General features: G+C 42.0%; 1 protein-coding gene across 1 annotated transcript in view; it reads right to left on the reverse strand.

The window, feature by feature from the left end:
• Positions 1-247: 247 nt before the first annotated feature.
• CPVL (carboxypeptidase vitellogenic like) overlaps positions 248-20933 on the reverse strand; it is a 136751-nt gene continuing 116065 nt past the window's right edge. The window contains exon 13 of the mRNA XM_001500152.5: positions 248-500. Within this exon, the coding sequence (XP_001500202.2) occupies positions 396-500 (105 nt within the window). The 3' untranslated portion in view covers positions 248-395. The remainder of the gene's footprint in view (positions 501-20933) is intronic.

Here is a 20933-nt window from a genome sequence, read left to right on the forward strand (position 1 = left end):
CTGTTATTTACAGAATAAGATGTCATTACTTTATTCACTTAGTGCCCTTTTCACATACACTTAGAAGGAATTTAAAATTCCTATTCAAGACCCCAACATCCCATTTATCCATCTTCATCTGAACTGGTGACTCAGAAACCATTACGTCCATCCTTTAAGTTAAAAGATGTAATTCTTACTCATGCATAGCATTTTTTTAAAGTTAATTTTGTAATGAACCATCTCTTGCCCCAAAACGGAAGCTCACTTGTTTCAAGGATAAGTTTTATTGATGAGAAATATTTTGCAGATATAAAAAAAGATAATTTTCTTATTTGTATGACATTTTCCACTTTGAACATTTTTTTTTCAAAGATTAACCCCCTGACATCTCTTTTAGGAAAGTGGCTTATCCATCAATAAGGATCCCACCCTCTTCCAAATACGAATCGATTAATCATGTCAAAGGACCTCAGAGGCTGGTCATAGGGGAGAATGTGTCCTCCACCGCGGACGATGACCTGAAGGAAGAAAAACAAAAGAGAAGTGAAAATTTAGAGAAAAAGATACTCTGAATAAACGGAAAGTTTTAATTCACATTAAAGGATTCTTAAAGCTTACATGAAATACTGAACATATTCTATCAATCAGTCCACGCCTTTGGAGAGCTGACTTTTGCTTTTAATAGTTTTTTTTTTTTTTTTAAATGTAACCCTGGGTGAGCTGATTTTGTGTTAAGGAAACACTAGTTCAGGTATTTTTTTAAAGATTAGCACCTGAGCTAACAACTGTTGCCAATCTTCTTTTTCTTTTCTTTTTTTCTTTTTTTCCCTTCTTCTCCCCAAATCTCCCCAGTACATAGTTGTATATTCTAGTTGTGAGTGCCTCTGGTTGTGCTATGTGGGACGCTGCCTCAGCGTGGCTGGATGAGCAGTGCCATGTCCGCGCCCAGGATCCGAACCAGTGAAACCCTGGGCTGCTAAGTGAAGCGTGCGAACTTATCCACTCGGCCACGGGGCTGGCCCTGATAGCTTTTAATAATAAGTACCTTAAGGTAGGAAAGTGTTAAAATTGTGTAGTTATTTAATTTTGCACAAAGTTGTGTTCATCATTCATGTGTATAAAACTTGAAAATTGTCTTTTTCCTCTTGACAGTGAGCTGTCTGTTCTCCCATGCTGTGCTATAATTCTTAGCTAGTTAGGGCCCTGAGGTGGAGAGACCTACCCCAGACCAGCTCTGCCTAAAACTGGGTGAAGGAATCGACCTAATTCCACCCTTCATTTAGCCCGTCCACTTGGCTGTGACATGGGGCTATAGCTATACCTTCCATCTTAGCCTTCACCATTAATAAAGGGGATAAAGGGGATTTTTTTTCTTTTTTCTTTTTTTTGAGGAAGATTAGCTCTGAGCTAACATCAGCCACCAATTCTCCTCTTTTTGCTGAGGAAGATTGGCCCTGAGCTAACATCCGTGCCCATCTTCCTCTATTTTATATGTGGGACACCTGATACAGCATGGCTTGATAAATGGTGTGTACGTCCATGCCTGGGATTCGAACCCGTGAACCCCAGGCTGCTGAAGTGAGTGCACGAACCCAACCACTACACCACCAGGCTGGCCCCAATAAAGGGGATATTCTGATTCCCCAAAAAGTTAAAGCAACAACAAACAAGACATCCTAGACACCTGAAATTTTAAAAGGCCATTTTTTTCCAGCAGCGTAGTTAGAACATTTTCCCCCAATATTTTATTATGAAAAGACTTCAGACACAGAAAATTTGAAAGAATTTCCCATACTCACCATTTAGATTCTCTTATTAACACCCACCTTACTCATTTTCCACATATGGACCCCACTATCCCTCTGTTAATCCATCTTATCTTCTTGACACATTTCAAAGTAAAATAGGGGTATAAGCAACACTTTCCCCCAGATTTTATGTAAAATTAACATACAGTGAAATGCACTAATCTTAAATGTAGACTGAGTTTGGATAACAGTGGACACCTGTGTCACCTCTCAGCACGTATAAAGCATTCCTAAAACATCTATAGTTGAGGAGAGTTCAGACCCACACAAGGACCTGCAGGGGGCCACCTGTGTGCTTGGCTCCACACCCAGAAAAAGGGGACTAGTCTCTGCACTCAGAAAACCTCTGGTTTCAGCCAATGTCTTGAGTAGAGGACAAGGGGAGGCCCTCATGATTCAATACCAAAAGGGAAAGAACCGACCCTGAGTGTGGGAGGCCACCTGCAGGAGTTATCAGTGTGGCCTGGGTGTCCTGTGGTGGATGTGGACAACGGACAGGCTAGAGTGAGAGAACCCACGCAGTAAAGGGATCACATTCTGGAACCACAGAATTACTATCAGCAATTAAAGATCGCTTTGACAAGCCCTTCGTAAGAGCCTGAGCTCAATTTACCCGCCTCAATCTGAAGGGAACTGAGGCAGAAAAAAAAATATATTTGCATAGTGTATTTATTATATTAAAATCGCCCCCAACACCCACCGTCTTACGACATTGCTGGGAGGTACATGAGATTAATGTTAGATGAATTTTTCTTTGCAGCTTACAGCTATCCAAGTTGTGCACTGCACAACTGCAGAGAGCACCGGTTCACATCAGTGTCGAGGTGACTGAGCTATCTGGAGCTACTAGGTGGCTTATTCAACTCACACAACTATAGTGACAGAACTAGCTAGAACCCTGGCTTGTGATGCAAACACCAGTGTTTTCAATCAGATCATAGAATCTGCACAATAATTTCTTATATTTGAACCAAACTTTACAGCTTGGTCACGGAACATTGCACTCACCTCTCAACAGCCCTGAGGCAGGTGAGGGACATAGATGACCATTACAGATGTGAGAGCGGACTTACCCCTCACACTCAACTGGAAACACTGCTTTAAGCTACGCTCCATCAAGCATCATCTGTGCCTTGTTGCAATGACAATGGAGCCCATCTACCATCTGTGTTCAAGCTTGCATCTGGAAACTCAAAATATCCCGCTTTGTGTCACAGACTGAAAATAAACAGATATGTGACAAGAGCCCCTTCAAGTGACGCTGGAGGAAAACTTTCGCTGCCCCCACAATCCCAGACTAGAATTCTCCTCCTATAGATTCCCATTCACATCTCCGGCTCTGGCAGGAATCAGACGAGTGACGTCTGTGCAACTTCAGCCCAGCTGAGGACACTTAATGAAGTCACGTTTGTGACAAAACCCAGCTGCTTCAACTGGAAATGAGTTTGGCAACAGTGGTCTGGAACAGCAATAAACTGAATACCCGAGAGCTAAAGGTCATGCTGCCTGCAGGACCAGAGCTGCAGCTACTGGGGACACAGCACAGTGCTCTATGGCCTGGGCTTGCAGGAGCAAGCTGTGTGACCTAGGGCGAGTAACTTAACCTCTCTGACCCTCAGTTTCCTTAACTATACAATAGAGAAAGAAGTATTAATGCTTGGGATAGTTGTGAGTTGTGTAAGGAATTAATGGAATAATGTCCATGGAATACTTAGCACGGTGCCTGGCCTGGGATGGTATTCAAGAAATATTCATCATTCTTCCAGCAATTACCCCTGTTCAAAACCCAGGATCCAAATGCTTGTATCAAGCTAAGTAACCTAGAACACTGTATTCTTACGTTAGCGTTCACAACGCTGGTTTAAGGGAGTTGTTTAAGACAGCGGTTCTCAAACCGAACATGCATAAAAACAACTGAGCTTGTTAAAACAGACTGCTGGGTTCCCCTATAGACTTTCCAAGTCTGAAGGTCCAGGGTGGGGCCTAATGCGCATTTCTAACAATTCCATGGTAAGGCTGATGATGTTGGTCCAAAGACTGCTCTTTTTTTTTTTTTCTGAGGAAGATTAGCCCTGAGCTAACTACTGCCAATCCTCCTCTTTTTGCTGAGGAAGACTGGCCCTGAGCTAACATCCGTGCCCATCTTCCTCTACTTTATATGTGGGACACCTACCACAGCATGGCTGGCCAAGCGGTGCCATGTCCACACCCAGGATCCAAACTGGCGAACCCCTGGCCCTCGAAGCAGAACGTGCAAACTTAACCACGGCGCCACTGGGCTGGCCCCAGACTGCTCTTTCAGAACGACTGTTTAGAAGAACTTTTTCTATTCCGTGACCAACCAGGGAATTCTCTATTTACATCAAGAGAGAATACAAGTAGATATTTAACACCTATGCATGACCTCACCTCAGTGTACTTCTTCCTGATCATGCGCTCTCCTGGTATTCACACACACACACACACACCCTCCAGTGTTGAAGAAAAGATGACAGGGATTTGGTATTATAATTCTTACTCTCAGAGTAAGAACTGATCCCCAGTCCAATTCTGAGCCACCATATGTAATGACCAAATGACAGCATAAATGCTGTCATTAAGATTGGAGAGAAAAGCTCGTGTAGGAACAAAGCCTTTTTCACATGCCACAAAATTCTCAAAGTATGTTCCCAAGCAGATTCCCATAGAGCATTTTACCGACATTAACCTCAAAAACAAATTTATGAGCACTGAGAAAGAAACCACTCTGTTGTTCATAGCTAAGCCACTCACCACTCACAAATCAAGGACCCACAGCACTCCACAGTTTTCAGAGGTGTGACAAAATGTGACAGGGCCATGATTGCGTATTTAAATGTGACAAGATTAATCTCAAGGCTCCCTGGATAGAAACAGTCTCATCACCAGAAACTGTCTATTTTGGGTGTTTCCACACCAGAGCTGAAACCTCTAAACTCATGTGTTCCAGATGTTCCAGGGGGTCACAAATGTGTCATGAATTTTAAAAGGATTATACACACACTTTAAAGCTTCATTCCACTTTACTTTTTAGAAAATGATACAGTTCTCCCTGGACTTAGAAACACGGACCTGGCAGTAAAGGGTTCCCAGTTGTGCCTTTTTAGATGACGAAATACAGAGGGAAATTCACAATGGGTGTGTTGATGTAGATATGTCAGGGGAGACTTGCGGCGAGGGGCGTGGAGGAGGAGATCACTGGACAGACAATGGAGGGACGGGTCAGGGGAGGGCTGCACGGCAGACAGGAAGCAGCGGTGCAAAAGGAGTGGGGCATGGGACAGCAGGGCATGTGCGTGACCTGTAGGTGGTTCCACTGATGAAGGGCAAGAGGGAAACAGGAGGCAGAGTTGTGCAGGGAAACCCCATACGACGGGCTGCTGGAATGCACGGACCTTATCCTAGAGGGGGTGTGTGTTTGTGTGGTAAAATACACATAACATAAAATTACCATTCTCACTATTTTACAGTGAGCGATTCACTCACACTGTTGTGCAACCATCACCACTATCTAGTTGCAGAATATTTTCATCACCCCAAAGGAAACCCTGTACCTGTTGGCGATCACTCCCCACCCCCCTCTCCCCAGCAGTCCTGGCAATCGCTAGTCTGCCTTCTGTCTCTGCGGGTTTGCCGAATCTGGATAGATGCTAGAGGCCTTTACGCAGGTTTAAGTGATGCGCTCAGATTTGTATTATAGAAGGATGACAATAAGTAATGAGGGGGCTGATTTGGAAGGAATGATACTGGGGCAAGGAGGCAAGTTAGGAGCCGAGCTGCTCAGGTGGGAGATGATGTAGCTCACAGGACAGGTGGTGTGTAGGGGAAGGAGGAGAGGGACGCTGGGGTGGAACCAGTGAAACTGATGATTAATCAGATATAAAGATTAAGTGAAGGCACCTCCCCACCCTCCACACGTCCTCTCCATTTCAGGCTTCCAACACGGGCAGCTCTGCGACGGGGGTGGGATTAACCAGGAAAGAAGAAAAGAGGCACCTGGGAGCAGCCGGCTTGGGAGGCAGCGAGATAGGGTAGATTTATAGGTCTTATTTCCCACTACAGCCCGATGGAGACACTCAAGAGAATCTTGCTTGTTATGGTTTCTGATTTACACTAAAGTTCTCTTACTATCTTTATTCCTTTCTATGTTTATGAAATCTTACCGTTTAGCTCTCAGACACTAAGCATGAGTGGAAATAAAATAAATATGCACTCAAATAAAAAAATATACTAAAAAGATAAGGTACTTGGGAAGGAGAAAAAACAAGTCAAAGCTTATTAGCAGCCACTTCCTAACAAAGAAGGAGGCAAGTCACTCTCAAAAAAACATAAAACAGACACCAAGGCTCAGAGTTGCTCCCACAACACTCAGGGAAATGTTGAGATACACTGCTGTACACTGCTAGTGTAGCAAATGATTATGGACTAAGAGGGGGAAAGGTGCTTTAGCCGACCTGAATGTAGCCATTGCAGCAGGATACATTCTGATAGTAGTCGATAAATAGTTTTCATGGGACTTACAGTCCCATGGGGCTTCCTAGTTGCACATCTTAACCAATTGCAATAATATTGTAACTTAGGATTTCCACTTCTGACTACGACACAATACCATGTGTCAAACCAACCCCTCTCCCTAAGAACAACACAAGTTGACTTCAGAAGAAAAGAAAGCGGTTCTAAAGTATCAGAAAGCAACTAGGACTCAAGAGACCAAGATCATAGAGAAAAGAGAATCGCAGAAGTGAGGCTAACATTTTGTGTTTTTCTCTTTGGGAAATTCACCAATTTCTAAGCTTCTCTGGCCAAGAAGCCAAGAAAACAGTGACAGATGAAAGATAAAAAGCTAAGTAGAAGTTAGCGTGCTAGAGACACCAAAAAATTAAAACCAAAAAACACCCAAAAAAGAAAGAAAAGACAGAATTTGGAATTGAAGGCTTGTCAAGGAGGCAATACCATAGGCTTTTCATTCGATCCATGAAAGACAAGGTCTTGAAGTAATGAAAAGCAGAAGCAGGCTAGCCCTCACAAAACCTGAAGTCTACCACCAAGACAATATCTTGACCCCCAACTGAAGAAAGTTGATCTGCTCCTATTGGAACTACTTTCCAGAAAACAATTAAATCCTCTTTAGAGAAAGATGACATAATTTTTCATACTTTTTTTCATATATTTTGTCTAACATTCAATAAAATTTAGTAGTCATGCCAAAAAACAAGATCAAATGACTAAAATCCAAGGGAAAAAAAGCAAACAACAGAAAGAGACCACAGAGATCCAGATATTGGAGTTATTGTGTATAGATTTTTAAATAACTGTAAAGAAATTATTTAAGAAGTTAGGTGACAAAATAAAGAATTCACTAGAGAATGAGAATGGATTAAAAAGAACCAAATGGAGGGGCTGGCCCCGTGGCCGAGTGGTTAAGTTCGCGCGCTCCGCTGCAGGCGGCCCAGTGTTTCGTTGGTTCGAATCCTGGGCGCGGACATGGCACTACTCATCAGACCACGCTGAGGCGGCATCCCACATGCCACAACTAGAAGGACCCACAACGAAGAATATACAACTATGTACCAGGGGGCTTTGGGGAGAAAAAAAAGGAAAAAAATAAAATCTTTAAAAAAAAAAAACAAAACAAAACCAGACATATTAAAAAAAAAAAAAAAAGAACCAAATGGAAATTCTAGAACTAAAAAGTCATTTATCCATTGATAATTGAAATAAGAACTCGCTAGATGGTTTAGCAGTAAATCAGACATGTAGAAGAAAGAATACATGAACTGGAAGATAGGTCAGAAGAAAATATCCAGACTGAAGTGTGAAGAATAAGGGCATGGGAAATACTGAAAAGAGAAGAGAAAACATGAGACTGTAAAATATTTAACTTATGTTTAACTAGAGTCCTAGAATTAGATGATAAGAAAGAAATGGTGTGAAAGAAGTAGTAAAATTTAGAGTCTAAGTGAAAATTTTCCAAAGTTGTCAAAAGTCATCAAGCCAGTTTTGAAAAGCTCTATGAACCTAAACAGGAAAAACACAAAGAAAACTAACCACATCTAGGTGCAACAGTATGTGCCGTTAAACCAAGACTTTTGATGCTAATGCAGGAACACAATGTTCTAGGATAGTTAGGTCAACACAAGCCTTTTGATCCTGCATTTTGAATAGGGATAATTGTTAGAAGAATGATAATAATGGCTAATATTTCTTGAGTCTCATTCCAGGCCAGGCACTGTGCTAAGTATTCTATGGACATTATTCCATTAATTCCTCGCATAACCCATAACCATCCCAAGAGGTAATATTTCATTCCCTATTGTACAGTTAAGGAAACTGAGGGTCAGAGAGGTTAAGTCACTTGCCCTAGCTCATACAGTTTACTGTGTCTTGAGTCACACTCCTGTACTCTGAGTCTTAAGCTCAGGCCATAAAGCGTTATGCTCTCTCCCAATGGTATACTGTTAAAACCAAAGACAGAGAGGTCTTAAAAGTTGTCAGAGAAAAAAAACTCAGTGCTTTCAATACCTTCAAAGAAGCAAGAAAAGCTGACTAATCAATGGAAACAACGGAAGCTAGAAGACAGTGAAATACTATTTTTAAAATTCTGAAGAAAAATAACTGCAACTTAAAATTCCTACAGAAATGACTTCATAAAGATGTTTCAAAGAAGCAAAAAACTAAAAAAAGTTATTGCCAGCGATCCTACACTAAAAGAAATACTAGAAAGGTTTTTCTTCAGACAGAAGGAAAATTATCCCTAATGGAAAGAGGAAAATATGGAGGAGAATGAAGAGCAATGGGGAATTTACATACATGGGTAAAAATAAATGAATATGAATAATAATAATAACAATAATAATAAGAATAATGTCTCGTGAAGTTTGAATCACACAGAAGTTTAAAAAAAAGACAACAGGGGCCAGCCCAGTAGCATAGTGGTTAAGTTCACGTACTCCACTTTAGTGGCCCGGGGTCTGCATGTTTGGATCCCAGGCATGGACCTAGCACCACTCATCAAGCCATGCTGTGGTGGGGTCCCACATACAAAATAGAGGAAGATTGGCACAGATGTAAGCTCAGGACCAATCTTCTTCACCAAAAAACAACAAAAAAGACAACAGCTGCACAAAAGGTGGCATAAACTGAGTTAAAGTTTTGCAACGTACTTGCACATCTAGAAAATGATAAACATACTAATTCAAAGTTGACTTTCTTAACTCAGGATTCGTGTTGTAATCTCTAGGTAACAACAAAGGGATCGATAATAAAATCATATATTACTAACCAGCTAACAGTGGTTTAAAAAAAGACATTACAACCCCAAAAGAACAGATGGGATAAAAGGATGAGGAAAGTATATGGCAGAGACATTTCTGTGTGACATGAAAAACAGACTTCTGACAATTAGGGAACCTTTTTTTTTTTTTTTGGTGAGGGAAATTGGCCCTGAGCTAACATCTGTGCCCATCCTCCTCCACTTTGTATGTGGGATGCTGCCAGAGCATGGCTTGATGAGTGGTGTGTAGGTCCACACCCGGGATCAGAACCTATGAACCCCGGGCCTCCAAAGTGGAGAGTGCAAACTTAACCACTACGTCACCGGGCCAGCCTGTGGGAACTTTTAAGTTAGAAGAAATCTAGCGAGCAAGTAATACACCCCTTCTTTTTAGAGAGGTATGAAATGAATGCCTGAGAAGTAAAGACTCTTCGATCAAATCTGTTAGCCTCACCTATCAGTTAGATGTTTCGGTGTGAATGACTAAAGTTAGAGCCTTCTCTTTCCTCGGTCATAGTCAGTGGAAACGTAAAAGCCCAGCACAGGGTAGTAGGAAGAAGCGATTTGGCCTGGTGGTTAAGAGCGTGGACTCAGGATTCAGCAGCTCTGGGTGTGAGCCCAGCTCTGTGACTTTGGCACAGTGACTGAACTGCCTCTATTTTCTCATCTGTAAAATGGAGATAAGAATTCGGGTGAGCAGCTTGCCCAGGACCGGGGAGTGGGAACATAGGACTTTCAGTGCTGATGCTGAACATGTGCCAGGCAATCCAGGATGGTTGCTCACTCTAAGAGTATTTAACTTGTTGTGAGGATTCAAAGAGATAATGCATATAAAATGGGACTGAACACTTGATCCACAAATATGTACTAAGTTTGCACCATGCGCCATATAGGTCATCATGCTATTATGATCTGAATTTCTATGGTCAAAGAAATATTCTTTTCCCTTTACGAGTGGAGAAAGAGCAGAAGTTACAATATTACTAAATATAAAATTCATTATTATACTTTTTTAGAAAGAAAGGATTATAATATATTTTTTAGGAGGGGGCGTACTTCTCTTCCAAGCTTCTTTAATTTCCACGCTATAATTCTGCCTTCCCGTGGGAAAGGTCCCAATTAAAGTAAGAAAGCGGCTTGACTATGAGCTCAAACCTCTGTCAATATGCTTGACTTAACAGTCTACAGTGAATGTCATCCCCTGAGCCTGCCAACGCCTAATCCATCCCATTCTTTCCCTCCACCCCCTTTCACTCCATGCAATGCCAAACACCCTCTTCTCCCCACACAGAAATAAATATCAAGCAAGCAAGACCTTACTTGTCTTAGCAGAATAGCAAAAAGCTGTTCTGTCTTTTTTCCCTTCTAAGAACCCACTTTACAACACAGGATTTGATGCAATTAAACAGTAATCAAAATTCACTTCCTCCATGTCCAGGTTTTAAATTTGATATTCACGAGACGATAAAAAGCACAATCCAGTTCCTTAATTACCCTTACTCAATATCTAGCTTTATGATCTACATTTGGAGTTTTCTTTCGGAGGAGAGAATGGGTGTGGGGGAGGAGAGGGCAGAGGTCAGAGCAGCACATGCTCTCTGCCAGGAGTGTGGTGAGGACTTAGATCCCCACTCACTGTTCTCTGGGTGACGTGGAAGCAAGAGCCAACCGACCTGCTAAAGTTTTACTTCCTGCAAGCAGCACTGCAGGCTGGCTCTGGCAGTGGGGTGCTGGGGCTCTCTGACGCGGCTCAGGAGAGCTGATGTGCACATGGCTGCCCCTCTCCACACTCAGTGACGTCATGTCGATAGCTTGAAATCAGTCACAGTGGGAGTATTTACACCATGGAAATTGGCAAACACCACAGATCAGGTCTCCCCTCCCTCCCAAGCCAGTTTACCCTCCGACCACTGCTTCTCTGACATTTTAGCTCTCCCAGGGAAAGAGGAAACACTTGCACATTCTTCCTCTTACCCAAAATAAATCAAAGAAACATCTATCCAAATGGGTAAATTATAAGGTCCCAAACTTCTCTGAAACATTGGCTCAGGAAATCAGATGGGCCAGGTTTCAAATATTTGCAGAAAAAAAAGAAGGTCCTATTGTCTGCCTCCATTCCTGCCTACCTCCACAGAGTTCCAGTATAATTGGCAATAATAATTTCAAGACCACACCATTGTATTCACAGGATCCCTCTGTTTGTATCAGAGCCCCTGAGACACTCCAAAGCTCGTCTGTTTGGGACAACTCCTGACCAGAGAGGGTCTCTAGATTCAGCTGTATTCTTGACCCACAGCCTAAAGGGACCCTGGATTGGCAAATGTCCCCAGGTTCCAGGAACTCAGGATACAGAACATGCCAAATGGCACATTTTCATGATGCCACTTGTTGAAATAAAAGAAGGCACACAGTTACTATTACCAAAGCAAAGACTGTGCCAGGCAAAAATAGTGCTCTTAGTCCAGTTGACAATGTGGCAATATCTTAACACCACTTGATTTTGTTTCTTCACACTGCCTTTCTCTACCCCACTCACACTCTCCACCTTCTTTATTCTTTGGCTCTGCTTAACATTCCCACAAGCAATTCTGTGAATCTGGTTACCTTTCAAATTAAAACAACAAAAGGTTACTGTTTAAAAAGCAAACCCCAATTCCCTCTTTATTCCTCAAATATCATTAATTTTTAAAACCCACTCTCCATGTGTGGATAATACTTTAAATGTTAGACTTCTTAATATTTATTCACTTCCCATAATGAAATGGTTCTCTGTTAAATTTCAATAGATTATTAAAATGCACTCAACAGCTAAGAGAAAATTATGCACCACTGCCTAGCTGTTACACCTCAGTAAATAGATCTGCTATCCGATTTATATTTTAAATAATACAATAAATTAGCTCCTTAGTATTAACTAAGTACATATTTGGGTAGCTTAATTTAGAAGCATTCTTTTTATGCTAATCAGTCCTCTCTAATGAAATAGAACCACATGAACTAGGAAGACTCTTGGCAAAATATCAGAGTAAAATTGGGAGTTGCTGTTGTTTATTATTTCCCTTGTTTTCAGGAAGCAAGCTGTGTGGTTTTTTAAAGAAAAGGACAAAAACCTCAACTACCAAGAATTCAATTTTTTTTGCAGGAGAGGATACTAGTCAGCACCGAGATAATGAAACTTCTACAATTCCTGCCATAAATTTGTTTCCTAGAATATTTCTCTCTTCTCTCCTATGTAACACAGAAAGGAAATAGTCTTCAGCTGACATAAACAATGCATCCTTTCATCTGAAGGGAATTGTTCTGAACTATTCATTATCTCAGCATGTCTACTCTATTTCCTAGGAGACATGTTGGTGTGTACAATTGGTGAGCAACCATTGCTCTCCTTGAGAATTGCAGTATTAACACACACACACACACACACACACACACACACACACGAGAGGGGTGTGGAGATGAGGTAGGGATCAATGTGATTTAATTCACTGAACATTTACTGAATGCCAGGAACTGTGCTAAGGGGTTTGCTACAGACATAAATGATACATTATTCCTGTCCTCAAGGAGCTCAGTGTCAAACAGGGGAGGAAGGCAATGAAGGAGTTAAATGATGAAACCCCAGTGTGGTACATGCAATAAGAGATGCACATAGAGAGAGATGCAAAGAGGGAGGTATTCTGGGAGAAGGAAGGTTTCCTAGAGGTGATGCTGCAGCTTAGCTTTGAAAGGGAAACAGGGGTTTTCCAAGGCAGTCAGAGGAGTAGAAAGGGCCTTATAAGGAAAGGGGAGGGAATCCCATGGGAACCGCTGACTGATAAAAACAGCAGGGTGTGTTTGGGGAATTATAAAGTGTTTGGTTTTGTTTTTCAGGAGCCTAATTGAGGAGGGAGAGTGAGAGTTCAGGTTGGGAAGGAAGCAGAGGCCAGATCAAACACCTTTAGTGTTCCATGCAAAGAGTTTGGACTTTCTTTTGCAGATAGCAGGGAGTCAGTGAGAGGTTTTTAACAAGGGAAAAACACGATCAGACCTGCATTTTGGAAAAAGCACAGAGAGAAGGGTAGATTGGAGAAGAGGGAGACTAGCTAAGACCAGCTAAGGAGGCCATTGTAAAAGGAAAAGAGTCTAAACAACTCAAAACACATATTCAGAAGGGTCTTGAATAGCATCCTTTAAAATGTGTGTCTTTTCTTAAAACACCACAAGACAAAAACTGTTTCATTTTAAATTTATACTGTGGGGTAGCCATAAATTTTTTTTTTGTCTTCAAAATGCTGTATTTTAAAAAATTGGCTTGTATAAAATCAGTGGGTTTTTTTTTAAAAAGTAATTCTTTGTGGTTTCTGTGTCAAGCACTAGGGAATGAATAAAATCAGGCCAGGGAGAAGGACGCTGTAAAGCAGATGTGAGAAATGCTAGCTAAGGAACTGGGTGAGTGATATTTACCAATTACTCTTCTTCTTAATTGTCTAGTAAGACTCACAGTAAAGCAACTGGCTAAATAACTTCACCTCCCTGTTATTTCACTAAAAACGTGATGGAAGTGAGAGGACTTGTGCAGTGTTGGAAAAAGATTCAGGTTCTTCTCCCAGTGATCTAGGGCTTGCCTACAAATCTGAGGCATAAGTTGAAATCTGTCTATTTCATTAGTTGCGTCTTATTACTGAGCCACTGTTGGTGAGTTGAAGTGAAAAGGTCCTGAAGGAATACATTTATGATTTTTCTTTTAGCTGGATATTTTGGTAGCCAACCTCAGTGCATGGCATCCTCAAAGAAAAATGCATCTGCACAACCAAAGCAGCACCAAGACTTGGACATGACATGTCAACTCTACCCTTTCACTGTGTGTGGATGCTACAGTCTTTCAATCTGATGGGAGCCAGAGAAGAAGAGGGAAAGACAGCAAGAGAAAAAGAAGACAAACCGTGAATGTTAGACATAGGAAGGGATAGGGACATTAAGCCTTTCTTCAATTTAATAAACCCAGGTGAAATCTGACTAGAGACAAGTCCAAGAGTTGGCGAGACAGTGGAATAACCAGAGCTCTTACACATTACTGGCAAGAATACAATCAATGGAAAACTGTTTGGCATTATCTAATGAAGTTGAAGATGCTCAAAGCCTGTGAACTCATCAATTCCACCTCTAGGCATTACTCTTAGAGAAACTCTTGCACACAGGCACAAGGAGAAATGTGCAACAACTTTCATAGCAACGGTATTTGTAGTAGCAACAAACCGGAACCAACCCAAAAGTCCACCAGCAGTGGAACAGATGAATGATGTAATCATACAATGGAATACTATGTAGCAATGAAAAAGAATGGGGCATAATTGAACATATCAACCTAGATGAATCTCATAAAGTATTGAATAGTGAAAGTATGTTACTGCAAAATACATACAGAATAGTTCCTTTTATATAAAATTAAACATGAAAAGTAAAATATTGTTGATGGAGCTCTTTGTAGTAAAACTATTCATTTAAAAGAAAGACAAAGGATGATAAAAACAAAATCTAAGACAGTGGTTTAGCTCCAGGGGCAATGAGGGAAGGGGAGGGAGTTGGGGAGTGCAAGCTCCTGGTAATGCTGCATTTCTTAAACTGACCAGTAAGTACAAGGGTGTTCATTTATCATTGTTTATTGTGTCTTACACAAGTATTATACATATTCTTTGGTTTTTATTCAATTTTTAACTTAAAAAAAGAAAATAAAAACCATTTACTGATGCTTCCAAACTCACAAAAATGAATCTTTAAGAAATTTAACCTGTGCTGTCATGCTTTTATCCTCCGGCTCAACACAGAGATAATGAGATGGGCCATATGTCTAAAAACAGTAAGTGGGAAGGATATGGAGAAGCAATTGAGTGGAAACAAAGGGAAAAATAGGAAGTCCCCCTGTGGCAAGCAGCTCTCAGAAGACAGAGCTGGTGCCAGAATCTAAACCTTGGGACTCCGGTTGCTGCATAAAAAAATTAATATTAGGGACAAAAATAAACACCCACATCTTCATGCTGGACAGCAAAAGAGAAAGAAGGTGGCCAAATATTTGGGGTTTTGTTTTTCGAGATTGTTTTTTACTCTCTAAATCTAAACTCCTATATTCCCCTTCTTCTCTGTTTCCATATGTTAGCAGCTCAGCAAAACGGAAAATAAAAAACAAAAACAAAAGGGAAAAGGCTGGATGTTTCATTTATTGTCAACAGGGATGTTTCAGATTATTGTTAAACTCGAAGGGACTCAATGCTTTAGAAACATCTCATTACTCAGTTGAGACACTTTTATTTGCTAGTATTAGATTGCCATGTAGCAAAGTGTGGAACACCTCCCCAGCGCCTGCTACTTCCTCCACCTCTCACTGAGATGGTGTCCTTGTTACAGTGAAGTGAAAACTGGATACAATTACAGTAGGTCCAGGCCTATCTGATAAGTAATATTTAGCCCATTTCATCATCTGAGCCTTTAAGATACAGTATTTCTCAAGGACCCTATTGGACAGGGGTAGAGCTTCTTGCCCTGTTAGAACAGATTAATGTTAGAAGAGGTCAATAAGGGCATAGGAATAAATATTTATTACATGCTTACTAGGTGTCAGATAGGGTGTCTAGTAAGGTATGAACATTATCTCAATTACTGCCAATAATTAATCCTCCCACAGGAGAGACAGATATTAACCTCACTTCACAGATGAGGAACCTCTTGGAGAGGTTAAGTAACTTGCCCAAGGTCACACAGCTAGTCAGTGGTGGAGCGGGGAGTTAATCGAGTCCAACATAGTATGCATTCTCTTAATCCCTATATTATCATGTCACTGGAGTATGGTGATAGTAGAAGCAGTTAGACTCGCCAAGATAAAAACCAGAAATCAAATTCAGGTCTACTTGATATCTAAGCTCATAACTTCTCCATCTGGGGTCACCAAAGGGGGGCTGTAATTTGAGTTGGGAAGGGTCTATAAATTATTTTCAACAATTCAAATAGTCTCTCATGGGCTCTTAGTATTTTTTGTGCCCTGGACCAATATGGCTGTCTAGTACAGATGATGGAAACCTCTCAGAATAATGTTTTTAAATGCACTGTATGCATATTTTTGTTGTTAGTGTTATTGAGTGGATTCTGACCCCCAGTGGCCCTGTGTACAGCAGAGTGGAACTCCACCCGAACATTTTGCACCACCTTTCACCTTCTGGCGTTCTATCAGACAATGCTCCACTGCTATTCATGGAGTTTTCAGTTTTCAGAAGTCGGGGGCCTGGTCCTTCTTCCTAGTCTGTCTTAGTCTGGAAGCTCTACTGAAACCTGTCTACCATGGGTGACTCTGCTGGCATTTGAAACAAAACACCGGTGGCACAGCTTTTAGCATCACCGCAACATGCAGCTGTCACAGTATGACAACCAATAGAGGAGTGATGTGGTCCCCTGACTGGGAAATGAACCTGAGCCACAGGAGTGAGAGCGTTGAATCTTAACCGCCAGACCACCAGGGCTGGCTATACACATATATATTACAGATTACAAATGAACTCATCACATTGACATTATCAAAATAGTAAAAAAGAAAGGTGATGTAGCAATATATATACTTCTATATGAACACACTCCATGAGAGCAACCAGTGGGTCTGATAACTACTGTCATTTTTAAGTAGTGATGGTCAGAAACATTGTGTCAAAGTATTTGCAACAACGTATTTGTCTATTGGTGACAAAGTCAAAGGTACTGCCAATGCCACTGTGGTTTGTTGCCTACATTCATAATGGAAGGAAATGCTAAATTTCATAATTCATAATGGAAGGAAATGCTGTTTCAGTTAGAGGTTAGTGAAAATAAAGATGCAATTTTTTCCCTTCTAAGTTCACTGACCTCCTGAATCCTAACCACAAACTCTCACCACAGGTTAAGAACCTTTATTAAATATCCTAATGATTACCTATGGAAGTGCTGAGTTCACTCCTGACAAGGCTTCAGTCTAAATCATTGCCTTTTGGTTTTTACTTTGACATAGAATTAACTGTATCCATCCACTATAGAATTTGATGATCAATTAACATCAGGAAGCAAATTCACTGTGACTTGTGGAGAACATCTTTGCTGAGAACCACTCTGGATGATGTTTACAGTAGATCCTGCTTGATCTGGTTTTATCTTTGTTGGAAAGTAACAAAGACATACTATGATCTAAAGACTGTGCACATGAGGACCACATCATTTCAGTACAGGACAGAACTCTGTTGCGAAAAGGAAGTGAATGTTTTGAATAAATAAATGAGTTTTTCTGTGAGTCTAAATTACCATATACTACTAATATATAGGTCTATCAGTGCTTTGAGAGAACAAAGACCACTTGTAAACCTACAATGCGAGGCAGGGACTGAGGTCTAAAATTGAGCTTAAGGTTTTGGCTGAGGATTCAGAAAACCAGAGCCACACCAATAGATACTGTTGACTAGAGGACACTTTTTTAAATGTGATGCTTTGGATCAATGGCTGGTTTGTTAAGAGCAAAACTATGTTCTCAGGTTTCTGGTTGGTCTGTAAGTAAGTAAAATAGGTCAGGATTTAGAGCATCCTTTAGGTGTCAGAATGGAAATTTATTCAACATAAACCACACAGGGTTCTTACAAGATGGATACCATTTCAGTATCAATAGAGGGACAAAAAACATCACAGTTTAGGGTCCCCCCAACCTGGCTGCATATTAGAATCCTCTGACAAGCTTATATACTGATCCTCAAGTCCTACCACAGACCAATAAAGTCAGAATATCTGGAGATAAGGCCTGGGAATCTGTATTTGCAAGGAATGAGACACACTGTTTTAGGAAAATGTAGTGGATTAACAATGGTCCTAAATTCTTTGCCATTTTTGCCACCAAGAGGAATCTGGCCTTGCTCTGTGCTTTGCTTTGACCAAGAGAATGAAATGGAAATAATATTCTGGGGCTTTTGAACCCTGGCCTTAAAAGGACTGGCATCTTTTGCATCTCGATTTGGGAGACCAGCCTCCGTGCTGTGAAGCCCAGGTTACTACACAGTTAGAGGCCATATGGAGAGAGGGCTGGAGGAGAAGAGACACCTTGCAAGTCCCAGTTTAGCCAAACTCCCAGCTGAACGCAGCTGCATATGTGGCCTAAGCCTACCCCATGCAAGTCAGAAGAACCACCCGGCTGAGCCCATTCCACCCACATAACGGTGAGAAATAATAAACAGTTGTTGGTTAAGCCACTAAGTTTTGGAGTGATTTCTTATTCTATAATAAGTAACTGAAAAAGGGAAATATTTGCTGACAACTCTTTACTCTTTTTGCTGTAAGATCTGTTGTTCCTATCTTGGAATGTTGGTATGAATTGAAAAGCAAGGCTGGATCCATCTTTCTAACACAGATAGAAGACAGAATTACACTGAGAGCTTAGGCAAAAGCTCACATTATGCAAACAAAGGAAGAGCAATATCCCATGTGGTCTTAGGCAAACCACCAGCTCTTGCTGCTGTCCTGAGAGCCTATGACCACACTATCTGGGTGGCCTTTGTGGTAGACACAGAGATGTACCCTCAGATCCCCCTTCAAGGATGGACTTGCTGCCTCGCTGCAGGGAGTCCAGACAGCGGACAGCCTCCAGCTGTCAACTCCGTCAGGGTCTGCCTCAGTGGCAGACAGCAGCCTTTCCCAAGATGATGCCCTTCCTGGGGCAGCCCACATTTGGTGACTGAGTGAGGTGGGGATATGAAGGCCTGGTCACTTGGGCCCAATGTGGGACACTCTGATGGAAAATACTCTCTCTGGAGCTCCCTGCCAGGTTGGCCAAGGTTTGCCAGTCCTGTTTCCCAGTGTGACTTCCTCCTCTGCTAATTCTGCTTCCTCCCCCTTCCTTTCACAGGTGTTGATCTCTGCTCACCAAACTTGGCCTCAATGCCTACTTGTGGAGAGCCCAACCTGTGGCTGCCACAAAGCTCTCCAATGATAGCAAGTTTTATTATGGGGGGTGGCGGGTAGGGTTTGATTGCTATGTTCTGGTTCTCCGCCCACAGTCTGATTCCCATAAGTGGACTGAAGCACATTCCCCAGGTCTACAGAATCCATAAATCAGGATATCCCTCTTTGTGGAAAGCAGCAGAGCCAGGAGAGAGATGAAGATTCTGTTTAACAATTTCTGCAGCAAAGCCAAAACATTTCTCCAGGGAATTAGCTGTACTTGGTAATCACTGGCTCAAATCTGTTTAACAGTTACTTTCCTTCATTAAATATCATTTTAACTTTTCATCGCCCCTCAACTAGTTGAATGCCAAAGTCACATTTATTGCTCCTTGCTTATTCTGCTTTTGTCAGTGCAATCAAGGACTTGCTGAAGACCTTTCTGGAACTATTGGTTCCTTCAGAAATAGTTCATAATGCTCCCAAAGCTGTTTAAGATTCTAAAAAAATGAATTGTCAGCAGGAAGTCCAAGAAAGGCAGGTGGCCAGCTTTCTGTGTCATTCCCCCTGTGGATTATCCGTGGAAACGTTCAAATCCTAGCTTGACCCTCCCTTCCGTTCAAAGGACTGTCGTTATTCTTTTCTTCATTTTTTAGTTGTGTGTAGTCAAAGACACAGAATAAAGCTAATGTCAGTTATAGAAAAGCCCGATTAGGACGCTGTGGTTGTGACCGCTTTCTGTCTGCACACCGTGCTCTCCCCACCTCCTCCTCCTTGCAAGCACTCTGCTTTCCTTCAGGGAAACGACGATTCTGTGTTGTCTGGATGTGCTGCCAAATATGCTGGCCAGCTCCAACATTCCAGCCCCACCTTGTCACCACCACACATACACACCCCAAGGGCAGACAGGCAGCCTAGGTCCAGCCCACCAGAATGTTCCATCCCTTCCACTCCACTGCCCTCACAGGTCCTTACAGGCACCGTGGTGCAGGGCAAGGATGGAGACTTGGGTTGTCAAATCTCAGATACTACTCCTATCTGAAGCCTTCAGGAAGTCTCTCAGGTGAAGCTTCTGTTTCCTCATTTATAAATTAGTAAATATCATCACATAATTTACAGGGGAGAGACAGGTATTCCAAAAAATTGCAGATAAAAAAGTGTATGCAGGTCCACAGTCCTGAGGGCTTGCAAATGCTGAAGAAGAGACAGCCATTGTCAGAATCTTGTTCTGCCTTCCCAACACCCTTAGGAAGTCCTTGTTCTCACTCAGAGTTTACAGAACCAGGAACCAGCCCACAGCTAGAAAGAGGCAAAACTGAGATTCAAACCAAGTTTGCCCCACTCCACAGCCCACCTTCCTGTCCTTACAGCAGACTGCCTCCCATTGGTCATGACTCTCCAGAACAGTCAAGCTTTGAGGGTGGGGGGCTCCTTCTCCTTGGTTTCTCTGGACATAACGTCTAGCTGAAGGTCAGATTCCTACTGGAAACCAGAATATTTGGGGAGAAGATCCTGAGGAGAGTGTGGCAGTCCACAGGCCCGAGGACTCCACAAGCCAAACCTGGGTCAGGGTCAAGGTGCAGGTCATGGCGTAGGGTTTGTGCTTTAGGGAGCTAAAGGGACTTATTGTGGCTGCCCAAGGAGAGGACCAGGGTGACACCAGCATGCCAGGCTCTCCCTGTGGACACTTAGCTTTTAAATTGGTGTGGTGCACAGTAAACATCATCTCTCAAATAGCAATCAGTCCTCACAGCTTACACATTCCAAAGCTTATCTCCCTGACCTCTATTTCAGGACCTCAGAATCAAGCATCAAGAAGGTGGTCTCAGGGAGGCCAGCCTGGTGGTGTAGTGGTTAAGTTCGCACGTTCTGCTTCAGTGGCCTGGGGTTTCCAGGTTCGGATCCTGGGTGTGGACCTACACAACACTCATCAAGCCATG

This window comes from Equus caballus, chromosome 4 (assembly GCF_041296265.1).
Source record: "Equus caballus isolate H_3958 breed thoroughbred chromosome 4, TB-T2T, whole genome shotgun sequence".
NCBI classification, from domain to species: Eukaryota; Metazoa; Chordata; class Mammalia; order Perissodactyla; family Equidae; genus Equus; species Equus caballus.